At 46.4% G+C, this 21,559-nt stretch overlaps 1 protein-coding gene across 5 annotated transcripts in view; it reads left to right on the top strand.

Moving 5' to 3' along the window:
• Pitpnm3 (PITPNM family member 3) overlaps window positions 1-21,559 on the top strand; it is a 106,495-nt gene that overhangs the window by 43,833 nt on the left and 41,103 nt on the right. For all 5 annotated transcript variants that reach the window (XM_059271110.1, XM_059271109.1, XM_059271107.1 and 2 more), the window contains one exon: window positions 16,656-16,703. In XM_059271110.1, coding sequence (XP_059127093.1) covers window positions 16,656-16,703 — 48 coding nt within the window. The remainder of the gene's footprint in view (window positions 1-16,655; window positions 16,704-21,559) is intronic.

Here is a 21,559-nt window from a genome sequence, read left to right as displayed (position 1 = left end):
GCATTTGTATATGTGTATGTTTAAGTGTTTGTATGTATATTTGTTTGTATGTGTGTATTGTATATATATATGTATGTGTGTTTAAGTATTTGTGTGTATAAGTGCATTTATGTATATATGTGTTTGTATGTGTATATGTGTGTGTGTGTTTGTATGTATGTGAGTGTGCGTGAGTACGTGTGAGTGTTCCTTTATGGATGTCATATCCCTTAAAGGATCCACTTTAGCTCCTCATCATCCACAGACTGGGGTCAGTTCTGGAGTTGGCAGTTTGTCCTCAGCCGTGATCCCGGGAGCCTCCATGCATGGGATTCCAGGATCCTGGGTCTTCTCTTAGCAGCTGTGTCTTCCTCTCTAGCACACTTCTGCTTTTGCTTCTGTCCTCTGCTGTCATCACTCTTTGTTGTAGGCCTGGCTATATAGTCACGCTTTAGGGGATGTGCATTTCCCTAAAAAGAGACCCTTCAGTACTAGCCCTGTGCACTTACTTTAGTTATTATTGTCTGACCATTATTTGTCCTACTTTTACTTAGCATTTTTTTTCTAAGAGATTTATTTATTTATTATGTTTACAACATTCTGCCTCCATGTATGCCTGCAGGCTAGGAGAGGGCACCAGATCTCATTATAGATGGCTGTGAACCATCATGGAGTTGCTGGGACTTGAACTCAGGACCTCTGGAAGAACAACCAGTGTTCTTAACCTCTGAGCCATCTCTCCAGCCCTACTTAGCATTTTTTTATTGTAGTAAAATCCACATAACATAAAATATAGCTTAAGGCACATTGCTGTCTGGCTGTCACCATGCATCTTTAGAACTCTGTTATCATTCCAGACTGACACATTGTATTGAGCACCAATCCTTACCCCTCAGCCCCTAATAGCAGGCTGCTTTCCATCTCTTCTCCAGGTCACTCAGAAGTAAGATCATACAGTTTTGTCCTTTTGTGTCTGGCTTTTTTCATTAGCATAATGTTTTTGAGCTTCATGCATGTTGTAGCATGAGTCAGGACTTTATTCCATTTTGTGGCTGAACAATTTGCCGTTGTATATACCCATTGTGTTTATCCATTCATCTGTTGATGGTATTCAGGTTGTTTCCATTTTTACCTATTGTGACTAATGCAGCTGTGAACATTAGTGTACAAATATCCACCTTCTTCTTGAATACATTCTAGTTGGAAGAAAATCAAACATTAAAAACAAAGCCAGTCTTCCTTCCTGGTCCCTTCCACCGCAGACCTCCTTGTACATCTTTCCAGCGTGCATAGTTCAGTGGCTCAAATTAGTCATTGTGTTGCAAATCACCTTTTAAAAAAACTTAGCAGTAGCCTTGAAGAGCTTTTTATATGGGAAACAGATTCATCCCATTCTTTTTACCCTGCACTCTTGCACAATAGAGGCACCATCATTTACATAAACATTCTGCAGTGACAGACATTTTTGTTATTAAAAGAATACTTAAAAATTTCTTTTGGGCTGGAGAGATGGCTCAGAGGTTAAGAACACTGGCTATTCTTCCAGAGGTCCTGAGTTCAATTCCCAGCAACCACATGGTGGCTCACAACCATCTACAATGAGATCTGGTGCCCTCTTCTGGCCTGTAGGCTGAACACTCACTGTATACATGATAAATAAATAAAATCTTTAAAAAAAATTTTCTTTTATTTTTTAAAATTATGTGTACTTGTGTATGTCTGTGTGTGGTTAGAGGCACATGAGTGTAAGTGCCCACAGAGACCAGAAGAGGGCATCAGGTCTCCTGGAGCTGGAGCTGCAGGTGGTTGTGAGCTGCCTGACGTGGGTGCTGGGAACCAACCTTAGGTCCCCTGCAAGAGCAGTGTGCACTCTCAGCTGCTGAGCTCTCTCACGAGCCCCTCTTTATTATTATTATTATTATTATTATTATTATTATTATTATTATTAATGATAAAACAGCATCTGGTTATCCTGGAACTCATTATATAGACTAGGTTGGCCTTGAATTCACATAGATTGGCCTGCCTCTGCCTCCAGAGTACCTGTTTTTCTTAAACACATTTTTTGTCCATCTTCTATTGGAATATTTGTCTTTTGCTTATGTTTATAAGGAAGTCTTTACATATTCTGGATGTAACTTATTTTCTATTATTGAATTAGTTACTTTTCTCGTGACTGTGACTCAAGGCCTGACAGGAAGAACTTCAAGGAGGAAAGGGTTATTTTGTCTCAAGGGATACAATCTATCATGTCTGAGAAGGGACCTCGTCTTCCTGGATCAAGAAACAGAGAAAGGAACATGCCTGAACTCAGCTGGCTTTTCCCTTTCCTTTCCTTTTTTCTTTTTGTTAAACAGGTGTCTATGTGTGTGGTATGTGTGCCTGTGTGTCTGCATGTTTATATGTGTGCATGCACACACATGCATATGTGTGTGTGTGTGTGTGTGTGTGTGTGACCAGAGTTGGACATTAGGTTCCTTTCTCAATTGTTTTCTACCTTATATATTGAGGCAGGGTTTCTTGGAGTTTGTTTACTCATCTGGTTAGTCTGGCTAGCTAGCTTGCTAGGGGCTGATATCACAGGCAGGCTGCCACACCCACCCACATTTATGTGAGTGCTGAGAATCTGAACTCAGGTCCTCACACTTGTGTAGCTAATGAGTGCTTTGAGCCATCACCCCAGCCTCCCCTTTGTTCCTATTCATTCAGCCCCAGCCCGTGGGATAGTGTTGCCCACATTCGGTGTGGGTTTTCCTCCCCCAGTTAATCCTCTCTGGAAGTCTTCATAGAGACCCTTACAGATCCAAAATTGTGCATCATTAATGTCCTAGACTTTTCGTAGTGCACTAAAATTGACAATCAAAATGAGCCATCACAGCTGCGTATTTGAAATTTTGCTTCTTTGCAATCTTGTACCAGCACTAACAGTTTGTCAGCTGATTCTTTTGGGTTTTTCAATGTGCCATATCATTTAAAAATCTTAGCAGTTATATTCTTGCCAATATTTATACTACTTATTTTTCTTTTTAAATTGCATCGTATAGCTATCTTAGAATTTTGCCTCCATATTTACTCCCATCTCTGTAACAGGGTAATCTACTTTAAAAAGCATTTTGTTTATTTTTATTTATGTGTATAAGTGCCTATATACATGAATTTATGTGCACCACGTGCATGCAGGTGCCTATGGAGGCCAGAAGAGGGCATCTGATTATCTAGAACTGAAGTTACAGGTGGCTGTAAACTGCTATGTGGTTGCTGGGAACTGAACTCGGGTCCTTTGGAAGAGCAGCAAGTGCTCTTAATCACTGAGCCATCTCTCCAGCCTCAGTGTTCCACTTTTAATGCCAAAATCACAATTCACAATAAAAATATCGCATATATGTACAATAGGTGCCTGAAGTATTTGGCATCCCTAGGCCAGTACCTAGCAGAAAAAATGATGGCAGGTTTTTTTTTTTTCTGATTCTAATTGCAGTGATGTTACTCATTTTACAAGTAACCATAGCCTTTACCTTATTGTTTCAGAAATGCTCACTATCAGGTTGAAAAAAAAACTTTCTAAAAAATTTGTCTTTTCCAGTTTCTCCTGTTAGGTATCTACTCTTCCTCATCATTTTTAAAAGATTTATTTATTTATTACAAATACAGAATACAGAGTTCTGTCTGCATATATTCCTGCATGCTAGAAGAGGGCATCAGATCTCATTATAGATGGTTGTGAGACTCCATGTGGGTGCTGGAAATTGAACTCAGGACCTCTGGAAGAGCAGCCAGTGCTCTTAACCTCTGAGCTATCTCTCTAGCCCTCTGCATCATTCTTAATTCTCTTTTGTCAAAGACTTAACAATTTTGATTAAAAACAAAAGTATTTTCTTAGTTTTATTTTTAATCAGCTCTACTGCCAATTCTGTTTTTTCTATTTAATTTATATAAGTTGATATTGCTTTTATTTCATGACTTCCCCTCCTATTCTCCATGTGATGCAATTTAGAGAGAACAGAAGACACTCACCAGTCCTTTCTGAGGCATTGGGGAGATTACTTTTCCAGCGGGAGATTAATTTTGCAAACATCAAACTTTTGATGATTTTTTTTTCCTTAAAGGGGACTCCCCAATTGTTCAAGTTTCAATCACCACAAAACATATATCCTGCCCACTGATCCATCTCACAGGATCTGAATAAGGAATCTTCCCACTCAGTCATGCCCAAGGAGTTCAAAACCTCCATTTTTTTTTTTGATCCAATGAGTATCCAAAATCTTGGTATATAGATTATTTTTTATTGTTAACTTGCAATTTTCAGTACCTTGTGATTAAAATGTTTGTTTTTTAAGTATTATTCCTTTGAAGTCCTGTCTCGTTTAGTACATGTTTTCCCCCCCTTTCTGAATATTCCATACAATTTTTGTGTTGTTTTTGTTTTTTGAGGCAGAGTTTCTCTGTGTAGCTCTAGCTGTCCTGGAACTTGCTCTATAGACCAGGCTGGCCTCACAGAGACCCATCTGCCTCTGCTTCCCTAGTGCTGAGATTAAAGATGTGTTCACCACACAAGGCTTCCATACATGTTTTTAAAAATAAATTCCTCTGCTTGTAGGTTGTATTTTCTCTCCACCTATTAGGTTAAACATATTAACCAGTACACCTTCAACGTTTTAAATGCCTTTGATTGGCATAACCAAATTTCTTACATATCCTTTTTCTGTATTTCTAAAAACTTACATTTTTAAACATTTGTTTGTATGTGCGTATGTGTGCAGACCAGGAGACAGTTTCTGAGAGTCTGGTCTTTTCTTCTACCATATGGGTTCTGGGGATCAAACACAGGTCAGGCTTGGTAGCAAGCAGCTTTACCCACTGAGCCAACTGGCCTGTCCCACAGTCCTGGTGTTTCTAAACATGCCTTTGTTTTGCCTTTAAATGCAACGTCACTTACATCCAGGCGATCTTTGTCAGTGGCTTCCGTGCATGTAGTGTCTCTGGTGAGCAGTTGGAGGTAAATGTAATCCTCATCCCTGTGTGGATAACCTGGCGTTTCTGTCCCTGAAGCTGTCAACGCTCCAGGGTTTCCCTCTTTGCCTTCTGCTCATACTTTCTGAGTGAGATTCACTGGCATTGTTTGTGCGCTGGCACGTGGATCATTGCTGGGAAGTTTCCTTTTCATTGTTCCTTCAATTCAAGTACATTTTTCCTGTTTGTCCTTCCAATGCTTATGCTAGACTGACGCAGGAATTTTTGTAGTTGCGTTTCAACTTGTCCTTATCCCCTGCACCATGCCAATTTTTTTTTTTTTACGGAGTCTCACTATGTAGCTCTGGCTGTCCTGGAACTCACTCTGTAGACCAGGCTGGTCTCAAAATCACAGATATGCCTGCCTGTGCCTCCCAAGTGCTGGGATTAAATGGATATGCCACTACATCTGGCTAACTTGTCTGTATTCTCATTTCTTGGTTCTGTTTGAGTTCTGGATGGTTTTCCTCAGCTCTCAATAGCAGCTTGTCCATTTTCTCCTCCTCAGTGCTTTCTGTCGGCATCTGTGGAGCTGGTTTTGCTCCCAGCAATCATCTTTCCACTTTCTTATGCTCTCATCGTTTTTGGTTTTTGCCTAACAACCTGGCATTGAGTCATCAAGACCACAGGCTCATTCTATGTTTTCTGAAGTTCCCTTTGCCTGCTCTATTAAATTTCAGATCTTTCTGTTGATTGGGGATGGGTGAGAACAGACCACACGCTTGAGGCATGATTAATTAGCCACGGATTAAAAGTGAGATTACTGCACAGGGTAGTGGCTATCTGATTCCATTATCTCAGGACCGTGCAGCTGCTGTGAACACTGTCCAAGTGAAATACCTCTTGCCAAATTCTATTTTTAAGCCGGGGTATAATTCATATGCCATAGAATTCACTCTTTCAAAGTGTTCACCACGGTGGTTTTTATATGTCTGTGTATAGCCATCACTGTTACCTAGTTCCAGAACATTCATTGTTCCCCCCAAAGAAACCCCATTCCGCTCAGCAATCACACCTATCCTTGTCAGTGGAATCGAGCAGATGCGGCTCTTTGTGTCTGACTTCTGTCCTTCGTCATCACTTCCTGAGCCTCTCCTATATTGTAGCACATATCAGTACTCCATTGCATCTTATGGTTCCATGTTACTCCGTGGTGCAGGCATGCCACATTCTGCTTATCCATTTACCAGTTGATAGGCATTGTTTTCACTTTTTGGCTATTGTGAATCACAGTCTCTCTGTCTCTGTCTTTGTGTGTGTGTGTGTGTGTGTGTGTGTGTGTGTGTGTCCACGTGCAATCAACTCTCCTGACACATACCTACGAGTTAGAGTTTTTGTACAACATGGCAATTTTGTTTAACTTTTTGAAGAACTGCCAGAGTCTTCCGAAGCGGCCGCCCATTTCACATTCCCTCTGGTGACATGAAAGGGCCCTGGGTCTCCAGATCCTCATTGATGCTCGAGGCTCATATCCTCTGCTTTTTAGGTTATTGCCTCCCAGTGAGTGCTTTGAATTTTCATTTCCCTCATGACTACTTATGTTAGCACTTTTCATGTGGTTATTGGTCATTTGCTTTTTTTTTTAAACTTTCTTCTCAAACCCTTTGCCTACTAGTTGCCTTTATTCTGTTGAGCTGTAAGCGCTTCCGATGTACCCCCAACACTGGCATCTTGCCCGATACACGAGTTACAAATACTTTCTTGCTAGTTGTTGTTTCATTTCCTCCACAGTGTCTTTGGAAGCACAAAGATTTACAATGTTCTTGAAGTCCAAATAACCCTCTTTCATTGTCTGTGCTTTTGGTACCATACCTAAGAAACTATTACCTAACCCAAGAGCCCAAAGATTTATATGTTTTAAGAATTTTATAGTTTTAGCTCTTATATTTAGGGTTTTAAAAAATTAATGTACTTGGAGTTTGTTTTGTGTATGATATGGGGTAGGGATTCAACTTTATTCTTAACTGTTTTTCATTTTGAAAGTTTTATGTGTATCTGTGCATGTCTCTGGGTAAAGGAGCCTAAGGCGTCAGATCCCCTGGAGGTGAAATTGCAGGTGGTTGTGAGCTGTCTGGTACGGGTGTTGGCACCCAAACTCAGGTCCTCTGCAAGAGCAGCAAGCTCTCTTAACCACTGAGCCATCTCTCCAGCCCCTCAGCTATATTCTTTTTGCACATAGGTAACCAGTTGTCCCAGAACCATGTGCTGAAAAGATTTTTGTCCTTATTGACTTGCGTGGGCATCTTCGTCAATGTCAGCTGGTCGTAGGCATATGGATTTACTTCTAGATGTTCCATCTTACTGTGCTTATAGGTATGTGCCACGGAGTCCTGTATCATTACAGTAAGTTTGAAATCAGATGTGGAACACCAACAACCTTGTTTTTCTATTGCAAGTTATCTCTGGCTACTCTGTATTCCTATATGAAATTTAGGGTCAGATTGCTCATTTCTGCAAAGGGACCAGCTGGGACTGTGCTGGCGCTGGAGGTCTTACCTTCATGGCATTATCAGTCCTAACACATCAGTATGGAATGTCTTTACACTTACCTAGGTCTTCTTTAACTTATTTATTTCTTTAAAACTAATGTGTGCATGTGCATGTGTGTTTGTGAGAGTGTGGTATATGCCCATGTATATGCACAGAGGCTAGCAGAGGATGTCAGGGGTCCTATTCCCTTGAGACAGAGTCTCTCTCTAAACCTGGAGCTAAGCTGGTTGCCTGCAAACCCAGCATTCCTTTTATCTCTGCCTCCTGCAGCACACGTGGCCATACTCTGCTTTTCACACGTGCGCTAGGATTCGAAATCTGGTCCTTGCACTTGCACAGCAAAGGCTCTTACCTCCTGAGCCATCTCTCCGGCTCCCCCTCTTTCTTTCAGCAATGTTTTATAGTTTTCAATGAGCAAGTCTGAGCACTTGGCTTTATTAAATTCACTCCTCAATATTTTCTTTTATTGTAACTGGAATTGTTCCTCAATTTCATTTTCAGACCATTCATTGCAAATATGTGGCAATGCAACTGACCCTGTATGTTGATCCTGTATCCTGAAACCTGATAGATTCTTTTGTGTGTGTGTGTGTGTGTGTGTGTGTGTGTGTGTGTGTGTGTGTGTGTAAGAGCTGAAGGAGAAGGAGTCCTTAGGATTTCCTATACATGAGATCATGTCACCTACAAATAGAGGTAGTTTTGCTTCTTTCTTTCCAGTCTGGTTACATTTTATTTCTCCTTGTTGCCTAATTTCCCTGACTCGGTCCTCAAGAGAATAATGTTGGATAGAAGTGGGAAGAGCAGAGTCTTGTCTTATTCCTGACCACTTGGGGATGTTTACAATTTCTTACCATTACATATATTCATTGCAGTGATTGGATTGATTGATTTTTATGTGAATGGGTGTTTTGTGGCATGTATGTCTTTGTACCACATTCATGCCTGGTGCTTGCAGAGATCAGAAGAGGGGGCTAGATCACCTGGAACTGGAGTTATGAATCGTTTTGAATCTTTGTGTGGGTGCTGGGCATTGAACCCAGGTCCTCTGCAAGAGCAACATGTGCTCTTAACTGATGAGCCATCTCTTTGGGGTTTTTGAATGTGCCCCTCCTCATCTGGCTGAGAAAGTTCCCTCACATTCCTAGCTTGTTGGGGATTATTAGTATTTGAAGGTATCGAGTCTTGCCAAATGCTTGTTTATGCTCATCTGTTGAGATGCTTATGTGTTTTTCATCCTTTGTTCTGTCTCGTTGGTATATTTAATTTTTATACATTGAGTAACCTTTTGAGGCTCTTGACCGGTTCTGCCATATTGCTATCCTTTTATGCTCAGGGTTCATATCTTCCAGAATCATTTACACTAATAGTCTATGAGCTATCCCTTAAGAGCCATCTATGATCAGGGTTCTTTTCATTTCTAAACAATCACATCATCACTGCTGGGAAAGAAGCAGTCAGTGTTTAGGTATCCCTGATAAATTTCCCTGCCCCCATCTCTGCAAAGAGCACTGCTCCCCAGCTGTTCACTCACAACTTTGGTTTATGTCCCTGCATCTAGACACATGGTTTCCAAAGAGTTGTCTCTGGGCCAATGGCATTACCATCACTCGGGGACTTGTCAGAAATGTGAGGGAGGGAGTCCCACCCGACCGTACAGAGCCAGTCCAATTCTAGAAGCGTTTAGGCGCTGATTTAACTAGTCCTCTAAGGGACTCTGCTGCATGTTCAAACTTAAGAGTGATTAAGGATTATGATGCTGAGCTGGTTCTGGGGCTGCACAGCCCCGTTTCCCTCTACTCGCTGTGTTCCAGTCGTTGAGTTTGCTATCTTTTTTTGCACAGCTTTGGCTTTCCTTTCATGTTTAGCAACATTTGGCTTGGTGTTCCACTTTGTTTGTAGCTGCCTGTTAGCGGAGCTCTGAGTGATGGGAACTGTCTATTTAGCACAACCTGCTGCCGTGTGATTATTAGGGAGGACTAGGAATCTCTACGGGGTGAGTAGACTGGCTCCCAATTTATCCCTCCTGCATATTTCCATTTTCTCAGGGTGTCCTCTCCCTCACATGTCCACCTTTTCTCACATAGAGGGACAGGTGTCTTTGCTTGGCACACGCAGGGCTCAGGGCAGGCTCATTGCACTGCCTCATCCACTGTGGATGTCCAACTTCTTGCAGAATTTAGGGGCTCTGGCGCTTCCTCCTGAGCCTGCTGTGTTCTCTGAGCTTCCTCCACATGCCCCAGACCTTCCCCTGCAGAGCTGAGCTTAGGCCTGCCTCTCTGCTGAGCTGGCTTTCTGGGCATTTGGCTCCATGCTGAGAAGGGTCCACAGTCCATGTTATGCTCTCCTGTTGCCATCTTGAAATCCTTAATGGTTTTGAATAAGGGGATTTAAGCTTCCATTTTGCCCTGGGTCCTGCCTTCTACATTTATTTATTTATTTATTTATTTATTTATTTATTTATTTATTTATTTATTTATTTATTTATTTATTTTGGGGGGTGCTTATACACAGTTTTGGTTTTAAGAAGACACTCCTTCTTATTTTCCTTTGCTGCTGGAGAGTCAGATGGAAATAATTTGTGTTCTTTGTAGAGGTTTGGGCAGAGGAAAAAGTCTGGGTCATGCAATCAACTTACTGCCTTCACTCTCGACCTCTGTGATGTTCCTAAAAATAGGAGAGCAGGACCATTGTGCTGAGGCGGTAGTGGGAACTGAGTCATTGCTACCTGCAGAATGAAACATAAAGCCCCCATCCTGGCATGCATGACCATCCCTGTTCCCCACAATTGTCATCTCCCAGGGCTAGTGAGTTCTCCGTTACTACCGGAATTAAGCATCCTTGAGCAGCTATCGTGAAAGACACTAAAAGAGAGGCATCAAACTGTTGCTAAGGCCTGAGATATCAGGATCACCTCTGACGGCCTAGGCATTCCTCCCCTCCTCCTCCAATCACTCTGTGTTTCTAGGTCAGTGGAGAAGGTTGGCGTAAGCTTGTTGAAGCTCAGATCCCCTTGGAGCACCTCCACCATCATCCTTCCCCGCTTCATCTCTAGTTCGTACTGTCCTGGGCTTTTCCTCTAGGAAGCTGCCCTGAGATCCCAGCCTCGTCCTGTCTGCCCTGCCCAGCACAGCTTACCTGCCCTTCCCTTGCCCATCTAAGCACAGCTGTGTCTCTCTGGGTTTACACTTTCCTTCCACAGTCTGACTTAGAAGTCCCTCTTGACCCCAAAGCAGAGTAAGCCAGGTGTCCTCACACAGCCACACATGCCCTCACTCAGTCACACGTTACTGTACGGCAGACTCTGTGCTGGTCAGTGTAGATCATTTTGGAAGAGCCTCAGGTTTGATTGATTTCCCATCTGCCAGCCCACTTGGAGCTGTTATAGGTCACTTATTAAAGAACCAGTTGCTCTAATAAGATGGGGTGAAATAAAGAGAGAGCTAAAAGGACATGGAGCTGAGAGTCCAGGGGCTAAGGAGCTGTTCTGGGGCCAGGATAGACCAAGGAAGGCAGAACAGACAAAGGGAACAAGTGTAAAGTGAGGAGAAAGGTCTGAGATGCAGAGGGGTTTGGGAAGTATGTGGAGTTCATCTTATTTTTCTTTCCTATTTTTTTTTTTTTTTTTGGAGGGGTGATAGGGTCTCCCTAGGTAGTTCAGCCTAGTTGTGAGCTGGAGACACTTCTGCCTGGGTGTCTTGCTTGCTGAGATTGCAGTGGTGTACCACCATGCCTGGCCTACAAAGTTCATTCTCACTGAAGTTGAGGTGTTAGACATTAGATGGGGAATAAAAAGGAATGGGAGAGTCTTGGGGAGGAGGCAGGGAAAGAAAGCTGAAGCCGAAGGTCCTGTAGAGGTAGGCTGAGGAATAGGAGCTTCCTTGAGAATGTCCCTGGGTCTGTGAAATGTTTTAAGCAGGGTAACGATGAGATGAGCTAATTCTGAAAAGCAATGTGGAGGACCAAAGGCACACCCCAGGACCTAGTCACTGGGAGCTAGAGCTTGGGGGTAATGAACTACTACCTGCAGCTGAGCAGTGCTCAGCATTTGGGGAGTAGCCGTTTAGGAGGGGCAGGTCGGTCTTTCCTCGCCAGCCTCCTTCATGAACTGAACTAACAGCTGGCCTGAGCCTGTTAGGGCTTCGAAGGCCCAGGAACAGGGGAGTATAGGGCAAATAGGAGTTTTAGCATCCCATGCCCTGGAAGAACAGATCGAGAATTCCCAGATCCTTCTCCAGGGTCTGAAATCCTCCCCAGCAGCCACACAACCTCCCTTTGAGTGCAGGGCATGGTTTCTCTTGTTATGTGTGTTTGTTGAAAGAGATCGGTTCACAGTTACACATTTTGTCTCTTGGAGGGAGCTGGTGGCTTTCTGGAAGATGGGTGGGAAGAGGAAAGAGATCACTTGGGAAGTCATTAGCAAGGGTTGGAAGTGTCTTCTCTGGGGAGATGCTGTGGCCAAACTCCCCAGACTGTGTGAACTTGAGAAAGGCAAGATTTATGGGACTCCAGCTCCTAGCTCAGTCCCCAGCCTCCAACCCCTGCCCTGAGCCCTCAATCTCCAACCCCAGCCCCAAGCCCTCTCTGCATAAACTATTCGGCTTGTGAATGCTTCCTGCAGCTCCTGTGATAGGAGCAAGCTTAAGCTGAGACAAAGTGGTTGGGCCCAGGGGCCCTGGAAAGTTCCAGGCCAAGTGGGGTCTCATTTAGGCAACGCTGAGCCAGCTGCACATTTGGTTAATGGCCCACGTCCTGGGAGCCTGCTAATCAGGAAACCAGGTTTCCGCAGCTTAGATGATTCCTCTGCCACCGGTGGCGGCTCTGAGGAGAGATAAAGCCAGTCTGGGATGAGCAGGCAAAAGGCCAGCCTGCCGCTGTTGCAGCCCTCCCCCGGGCCCCCATATACATCATTTGTAGTGTGGATGGTAGGCCCACTGTGGTGACAGTTCTGTAATCCTAGCACCCTGGGTGGTGATGGTGATGGTGTGGCTGAGACAGGAGGATTTGAATTCTGAGCCAGCCTGGACAACATAGTGAGGCCCTCTATCAAAAAACAAGGGGTCGGAGGGAGACAAGGTAGGGTAGGTGGCAAGGATAATCAGAACGCATTGTATATATCTGTAAAATATCAAAGAACAAAATTGATAAAGAGAAAACAAAATGTCAACAACAAAAAGCAGACTCATTCTGGCCTCCTTCCCCAGTGTCCTCATCAGTCTTACTGGGTACCTGAATCCAGCATCATTGTCTGCAGGAAACACTGGCCGGCCTTAACACCCTTTGCTGAGAGTCCCCTTTCTGCTCTCTTTCTACCCACTCTCAGCCTCTCTGCCTCAAAGACATGCTCCCCACCCCCCCACCACCTGAGCCCTCTCAAGAAGCTACAGCTGAGGAGATAGCTCAGAGGTTAAGAATGTTCGCTGCTCTTCCAGAGGACCTGGGTTCAATTCCCAGTACTTACATGGTGGCTCACAACTGTCTAGAACTTCAGTCCAAGTGGATCCGACACCCTCTTCTGGCCACTATGGGTACCAGGCATACAAGTGTTGCATAGACATACATGCGGGCAAAAATTAAAAAAAAAAAAAAAAGAAGCTACAGCCTAGAGATTACAAGAGGGAGAGGCAGGGTAATGGGAAGGAGAAGTCCTCATTATGGCCAAGTGATGGAGCTCCCCTGGGTCTCCATCTCCTTATCTGTGAAGGGGGCCTATTTTACATAGGTGGAAGGCACCGTTATTTAGGTCTGGAAAGCACAGGGCAGGACATATACGCCCTGTGCTCCCAGGGATAGCCTGCTGAGTTTACATAGCAGTAGCCATGCTTTCTGGCTGGCTGTGAGATCTCTGAGCTTGTCTCTGATCTCCTTCCCTAACACTCCCTTCTCCAAATCTATTAGCATCCAGTATCTCAAGGTCATGGGCCTCCTGGCTTCTCCCACTCTCTACACTCCAGCTTCCCCAGCAGCGAGACTCTCAGGGCCTTGAGCCACTTCTTCATCAGATAATCTTGTTGGTGAAAAATCCTGCCCCAGCTCAAACTGTGCTTGCTTTGTGGCCACGGAAGCACCAAATGGGAAGAGCAGCTCATAAAGAGTCTAGGTGTGGAACTTCTGTCGTCTAGTGGGAGAACCCAGAGGTGGTGAACCAGAATGGTCTCCCTTATCTGGTGGGTGTGTAAGAAATGCCAAGGCATTTTTTAAATTATGGTCAGGGCTGTGCCAATGCTCCAAAGAGCCCTTTGTTTGGGCTTTACTGTTCCCGGTTCTGAATTATTTTGTCTCCAATGTTGCGGTTTGTGAGTGAAGTCTGCAGGTCACGTGCCCCAGGCTGAGGCTTTGTTGGATGTGGTCCTGTGCTGCAGCACCTTGAGGCCTCCCGAGATGGGTGCTTGGCCTTCCTCAGTCCTATCTGGCTGTCCTGTCCCACCTCTCCCCTCCCTCCAACAGGAGCCTGGGCACAGGCAGGGTAGGGGACCGGTGCTTCCATCTGCTGTGTCTCCCTAGGCTGGCAGCATCACAGTGTATCCCGAATGTAACTCAGAAGGAGCAAACTATTGCCCATCCTATCCAGGAAGCAAGTGCTCCCTTCCTAGAGGGTGAGGACTCTTGTCAGTCCTAGCTGGGGACAGCAGGTACACTGGAGGGCAGGCGTATCCTTCCACTCGCCAGCTGGCCATTATGCATAGTAACTGGCAGAGGCTAGCAGGGGAGGACTTGGGAGATGGTGGGCTCCCAGCGTGTGTTTTGTAAGCCAGGGAGTGGGGGTCCCAGGCCATCGAGCGTCACTGCTCTGCTTGCAAGGAACCCTGAGCATGAGGGAGCACACGCTGGCATTCGGCAGACCCAGGTGGAGAACCTTCAGAACAAAGTCGGCACTTTTGCTGTTCTTCTGGCTTTCTGGGCAGAGCCATTGCTGCTCCTTTTGCCTAGAACCCAGCTAATTATGTAGCTGCTTCTGGGTGCCATAGACAGCAGCAGGAGCTTGGGGTGTGGGAGATATTGTAAGTGGTTTCTGCACCAAAGCTTGGCTGTCTTGCCTATTATATTCATATAACTGGGCTTCCTGCCCAGGGTCACCAACCCCCGCATCCTGCCTCCCCTGGACTTGGCATGCCTTGAGTATGGTGCTTGCTGACCGCTTGCAACGCCCTGCCCTTTTCTCTTTTCTTGGAAGCTCAAATCATGGCTCTGCTGGGGGCTTCAGTAGGAGAAGTGCCCCCACCACCCCCCGCAACCCCCCACTCCCTTCTCCCCCCATCCGTCATGGCTGACTGCATTCAGCACCGTGCTCCACGCAGAGATTTTCTTCCTGCCTTGTACACACTTTGCTCTTCATCTCTGTATCACCCACAGCACTTGGCACCGTGAGCAGGGAAACAGAATGTGTACTTCGAGTTGTGACCTCGTTTCTGTGTTAGGGAAAGTGACTTTGCCCAGATGCACCCATGCTCTGTGGCCTCAGACGGTACCCAAGAGGGATACCTATCATTGCTCTCTCATGCTGAGTCTTCCCTGGTTTCCGTCTACATCTGGGTTACTCTCATTCCTGGGACCCAGTCTGTGGCCACCTCATCATGCTGGGTGGGGACCACTCCATAAAGGCCCAGGCTTCTCTTCTCCAGTTGGATCCTTCTTGCTGCAGGCTCTATCCTGCCACTGGGCCTGGAGCACTCTGAGCCATGCCCACATTAGCCATTGGCTATGTCCATCTGGCTCCACCTTGTGTTATGATGAGGACAAAAGACAAAGTCATGAGCCAGTTGTCACATGTAAATCGGTAAATAAAACAGTAAGGGCAAACTGGGCATGGAGGTGCACACCTTTGATCTCAGCATGAGGGAGGATAAGAGCAGGCAGATATCTGAGTTCAAGGCCAGCCTGGGGCTGCAGAGTTCCAGGCCAGACAGGGCTACACAATGAGACCTTGTCTCAAAAATAAACAACAACAACAACAAAAACGGGCACTCCTCATGAAGCAGTTGTTAGCTTCCTGCCTGTGTTCTAAGAGCTCTGATAACTCACACTACACAAGGACCCTCTGAGTAAGGTACCAGTGGGATCCTCAATTCCAGAAGACTGACATAGAGGCTATGTAACTGGCCCCAATAGACACAGTAAGTGAAGGACAGCAGGTGTCTAACCATTAGGCTTTTAGTAACTAGAGGATCTCTAGAGAGCATTGGGTCCTCAGTGTTTTGTAGCAATGAATCCCGGAGAGGGAGAGGAAAGTGCATCAGGTCATGCAGTGGTGTGAACCGAATTCTAGCCTTCAAACCCCAGCTGTATGCTCTCTCCACTCACAGACCTCTATTCTGAGCAGGAGAGAACCAGAGAGACATGGATCCAGGTGACATGAGCCACGAAGGCAGTTTGGGCAGGCAGAGGGCTGTGGAAGCAGGGCCTCTGAGGATGGTGTCTTGGATCACAAATGCAGAGTCAGACACATTTGGAGAAAGAGTCACAGCAGGCCCTGGAGGACTGGCTGGGAAGACAGAGGCATTTCCTGGATGACACTGCCCTGGAGTCCTGTTGGGGTGGGGGGCAGGGCAGCCTCACAAGGTCTAGGAGATCCTAGAGGTGATGTCCCTAAGTGCCCTGGGCCCTTCCTTAGAGAACTGAGTTTTTTTTTTCCAGACACATTTTTTTTTGGGGGGAGGGGGGGAGCAACTCAGAGTTACTCAGGAAGTCCTAGTCATGGAGAATGTGAGGTGTCTGGGAAGTGTCCACAGAAGCCAGAGGCAGCAGGATGCACAGATCAAAACTGAGGATGGAGGTCTGGGCTAAGGAGAGGTTTAATTAATGTTGCTTGAACACAGTGCCCAGCTCAGACCCTCATAGGACAGGGTGAGGGGGAGAGAGGGTACCTATCAGCAGCTGCTTCATAAAGTAGGAGAAGGGAGGAGCCAGCAAAGATAACCCTAGGAAGGCTAAGGTCAGGGCATCACCAGGGAGCCAACCACACTCAGCAATGGTGTCATGTGGGGGCTCAGGGGTGGGTCACACACAAAGGCCAAGGGCTGACTCTGAGGTGGGTGGGGTAGGGTGGGAAACTTGGGTGATGCCTCTGCGGCCCCTGGCTCTGGAGCGGTAGTGGCAACTGTTAGCAGCTCTTCTGTAGAGTACAGCATCGGAGCATCAGAGCAGGGACCCAGCTGCTCATGTCCTTCTTGTTTTCACAGGAGAAGGGGCCACAGCGTGCACGTCCAGCATCTTGCAGGAGAAGCAGCGTGAGTTACACCTGGCCCCACAGAGCCTTTCCTTCCATTAGAATAGGGGTGTCCCCTGGGCCTGGTACCCTCTCAGACTTAAAGCTCCAAGGTTGGAAGGATCTCTCCCATCTAGGTCCTGGGCAAGAGTAGAGAGCCCGGGCCACTCAGCCTGGGTTTAGACAGCTCTCCTGAGACCCTGGGGTTTCTAAGCTATCCATGCTGGGCTGTTCTGGTGTCAGAGATGGAGCTAGGGCCTGAGGCTGATGGCCCTGATAGGGGATTACTGAAAGTCTGGTGACTGTCCTCTTCACCAAGAGGATGGAGACTGGGAGGGACTGGAGAGGCAGCCTTTTTGAGCCTTTGTGGCCATCAACATTTGAATGCCACCTTCCAGCAGTTATAGTTGGTCCTGTGGTGACCAAGAGTGCATGAGGTCGTTCAAGGCTGAGCTCCAGAGCATGGTCCCTTTTAAACGCGTTTTACTTTCCAGATATTGTCATTGTGTGTGTGAGTGTGGGCATGTGTGAGGCCAGAGGACATCTTTCTGGAGTTGGTTTTGTCCTTCCATCATGTGTTCTGGGGATCAAACTCAGGTTCAGGTTTGTACAGCGAGTGCTTCTGTCATTGAGTTATCTCGCTGGCCCTGGACAGCTGCTCCTTAAAACCCCTGCACCGAATGGCTACCTCTTCAGTCAGGAGTCCTGGGACTGAGTTCTGGGGTTTCCTGCTCTTGGTGTGTGTGTGTGTGTGTGTGTGTGTGTGTGTGTGTGTGTGTGTGTGTGTGTGACAACAGGCTGTCTTGATTCCTTCTGTCAGTCTTCTTAGGAAGACGACTATGAGATTGGGTATGCCAAGGTCATGCCAACACACTGGTCACATGTCCCGTGGACACACCAGGTGGACTTGGTGGGCAGCACCCGTGGCAAATCTTGTCTTCCCCATGGGTAATATTGACTTCCATATGAGGCTGGGTTTGGGGCAAGGGCTCAGAACTCCCCTCATTTTCCTGCCTGCTATTCTGCTTGTGGCTAGAGCTTTGGGGAGGTCCAATGCATTTTGCTTCCTAGCTCCCCAGGCCCCAACTTGGGGCCTTCCTTCAAGCTCCCCGCTCCTCGGCTGATCTTCTGTGGAGGGTGCATCAACATCAGCATCCATAATCTGAGGTCCAGCCCAAGCAGCTACACAATGCACAGAGCCACAGACAAAGGGCTGATGGTCATGAGTGCCTCTGTCAGGAGCAGCGTAATGGCACAGAGAAAGGACAGGGTGCCAGGAAAGACGGGCAGTTAAAATTGTGCCTGCAGGGTCTTATATCATGGAGGTGAAAGTGGTGACATGGAGACTAAAGCCAGTAATAGAAAGGAATGGTTACAGAATTTGTATGAGCTGCCACTACAGTAGGAGGCAGGGAGTGAGCGAGGCCCTGGCCCTGGCTGCAGCTTGTGTGTGTGTGTGTGTGTGTGTGTGTGTGTGTGTGTGTGTGTGTGTGTGTTGGGTGGGTGAGTGGACACACTTGAAAGGGGGAGGGCGGGGGAAACAGCTTGGGACTGGTTTGAACAATGACTGAGGGTTTTCACTCTGCTGGTCCCTAGTTACCTGGCACCTGGCCCTGATTGCCTCAGGGCAGAGGAAGACAGGTGTGGTGGGTGAGTGTTAGGTACAATAGGCTGGGTGTGGATTGGGGTGTGGTTGGCTGGCTTTGAAAGGCACATTCATGGGCAAGTTTGGCTTCTGTCTGAATTAGCCAGTGTAGGATTGCCAGTGTCTCACTGGTCAGGAAGTCCCCAACATGTTGAACCATCAAGAAGTAGAAAACCAACCAACCAACCAACCAATACAAATACACAAAGGCAGGAAGAGTCCAGATCATCTATGCGGGACTTCCTTCTTGTTTGTTTATATTTATTTTAGAGCCAAGAGTCTCCCTGTATAGCCCAAGCTGGCCTCAAACTTTTGGCAATCCTCCTGCCTCAGCCTCCCAAGTGCTGAGAGTACAGTCATGTACCATTATGACTTGCTGCTTCTGGGCCTTTAAGCAGTAGTTTGGAGGTGAGATCTAGCCACCTAAGGCTTTGTTACCAGGAGGCTGGTCACAGCTCCCTTCCACATGTTCCCACATACACAATTGAACTGACAGGATGCGTCGTATCTCCTGTGACTCCCTGGGGGGGAATTGCATCTCAGCAGCAGTGAAGTCTTTTTTATTTCATGATTATAGATTTTGGTCAAAATTATATTGCTGAAAGCTGTCATTGTATCCTGCTCCTTGAGGAAATTTTTATGAAGGAAAGAATGGCAGTTGATGTGCCGAAGAATTTTAGAACCATCAAATCTTTGTCTTGGAGGCTTTCCTGGCTGATGCGACTCAAGCCTAAAACAAGTATGTTCGGCAGGGAGGAAGTGTATGCTGTAACATGCTTTCCTATGACGGCAAAAGTCTTTAGCTGAGAGCAAAGCTTTTCACATAACTCTGCAATTGTGTCCTGCCTACAATTTCAGACATTAAAATCATTTTTCTTTTATGAGATGATGGTGGTAATTGATGGTAATGTGTTTGTTTATTTCAAATCTGAAATAGGCAAAATAAAAGTTTGTGACCTGAATTTGAAAGGGCTGTATCCACGGCTTATGTTTAGAATGTGTTTTCCCACTGATAGCACACATGTGTACATTTTACCTCGTTGACTTTTTCCACTGGGTGTTTGAACACTCTCTGAAAATAAGATGTTACTCTGGGTGAGGAATCAGATTCCCCGTCACCTGGGACTGTTGCTGTGATGTCTGGTGTTTAAAGGGAAGAAGGTCTATGACTTGAAGCTTGGTGTTTCTATTTAGTTACTGTGCCTCTTTGGCAAAGTGACTTAGCATCTCTGAGTCTCATTATATGTGGAAAGATGGCTGAACTCTCTGCTTCCTAGGTCAACGGAGGGTATCAGAGGCTGTGGAACAGATGCTCAGGAAGGGTCTTACCGTCCTCAATTATACCTTGTGTTTGTATAAGCCTTCACAGCTGGAACCTCTGGGCCATATGTGAAGGTGTATCTTGTGGAGCTCATCCTATGGGTACCTGGCTTTATCATCATGTAAATAGCGTTTCTCCTTCATTGTGGTTCAGAGATGAAGTACCACCCCCCTGACCATTGGTGTCCAGCTGGAGAGTCCAATCACTGAGAAGTGATGGATTCATAATTTGATATTGTTACTGGGAGATGACAGAAATTACTGAAATCATATCTTGTCCCTAGCTCCTTGCCCCACCTCTCTCTCTCTGCTTCCTGGCCTCCTTGAGGTGAAGAATTGTGCAACTTCACATTTTTCTGCCGTGATGTTCTGCCTTGGCACATCACAGACATACCTGAGCACCAATAAACACTTACACCTTTCTTTTTTTTTTTTTTTTTTTTTTTAATAATTTTATTTATTTTTTTATGTGCATTGGTGTTTTGCCTGCATGTCTGCATGAAGGTGTGATGTCTTAGAGTTACAGACAGTTGTGAGCTGCCATGCGGATGCTGGGAATTGAACCTGGGTCCTCTAGAAGAGCAGTCAGTTCTCTTAACCACTGAGCCATCTCTCCAGCCCTACACCTTTCTTTACATTGTTTCCCTGTGACATTTGGTTACAATGATAAAAAGCTAACTAACTGATGGGAGGGTTGCCTGGCCCTATGTTTAGCAGCTCTGGGACATGTGTGTTCCTTGGACTCCCTGCTCCTTGGTGGCTTCCTCACAGTCCTGTATTCGTCTGCTATTGGACAGATGACCTGGAAACCCACGACCACTTGTGTTATTTAGAACCAGGTGGGAAGAAACCGGGGAGTGCTTGGGTTTGGGGACAGCATGGGGGCTTGGCCTGGGGAGCAGGGGGCCTGGGCCGTTCCTTCCAGTTTGCCTTGCCGTCATGGCCAGGCCTGGGGCCCAGCGCTCTGTCCTGTCGGCACATGGAGTCCCTCTGGGTCTGTTATTCTAGGTGTCTTGGCTGCTGCCTCTTTGTCTCTTGTTTTCCTTTGTCCATATCTCTTTGTGTTTCTGCCTGTCACTGCCTACTGATCACAGGGACATTTTCAGATACTTCCCTTGTGCCCCAGTGAGCCTTCCCTTGGATGTGGGTCCCGAGGGACCGAAGCTCACAGTTCTGTTCTTCCCTTTAGAGAGAAAAGCACCATTCTCCACAAATCCAAATTTCAAACCTGGGCTCCTTCTAGACAACACCCCCACCATCTTCACCACCACCTCGCCATACTGGACCCCAGGACAGCACACTGCCTCCAGCAGAACTCAGGCTCCCCTCCTTCCCTTGGCCACCATCTCTCATTTATAGGAAGCCTAGCCTTCTCTTGCCAACTGCCCTGGCTTCCTACACTGGCCTTTATGCCTCCCGTGTCTCCCATTCTTGTCTTTAGGAGTGGCGGTGAGGTCTTTGTAGGAAATCTAGGTCTTCTAGCCCCACTTGCCTCACTCACTCACTGCTGAGTGCTCCCTATGCTCAGTCCTCCCTATGCCCAATGCTCCCTATGCCTTGTGCTCTCTATGCTCAATGCTCCCTATTCCTAGTGCTCCCCATGCCCAGTGCTCCCCATGCCCAATGCTCCCTATCCCATCTGCCCACCTCCTTCTTTCGGTGTTTCTCTTTTGTTGTAGTTAGGATGTTAATTGTGTGTGTCCGTGCTAATCCCCTGTCCTTTCTAGAGAACGATCTGTGGCACACACTTCTCATAGGATAGTGGGGAAGCCTGAGAGCCCACCCACCCCACCCCAGCATCCCAGGGGAGGGACAGAGACATCCTCCTGCCTGGCAGATGGCAGGAAAGAAGCAGGTCCCAGGGGACCGACCCCCTCACTTCCTGCTTCCTGGCTGCAGACGCTGGATGGCAT

Source organism: Peromyscus eremicus, chromosome 8a, assembly GCF_949786415.1.
Source record: "Peromyscus eremicus chromosome 8a, PerEre_H2_v1, whole genome shotgun sequence".
NCBI lineage: Eukaryota > Metazoa > Chordata > Mammalia > Rodentia > Cricetidae > Peromyscus > Peromyscus eremicus.
Note: the sequence above shows the minus strand (reverse complement) of the source record. Positions and strands in the feature narration are given on the sequence as shown.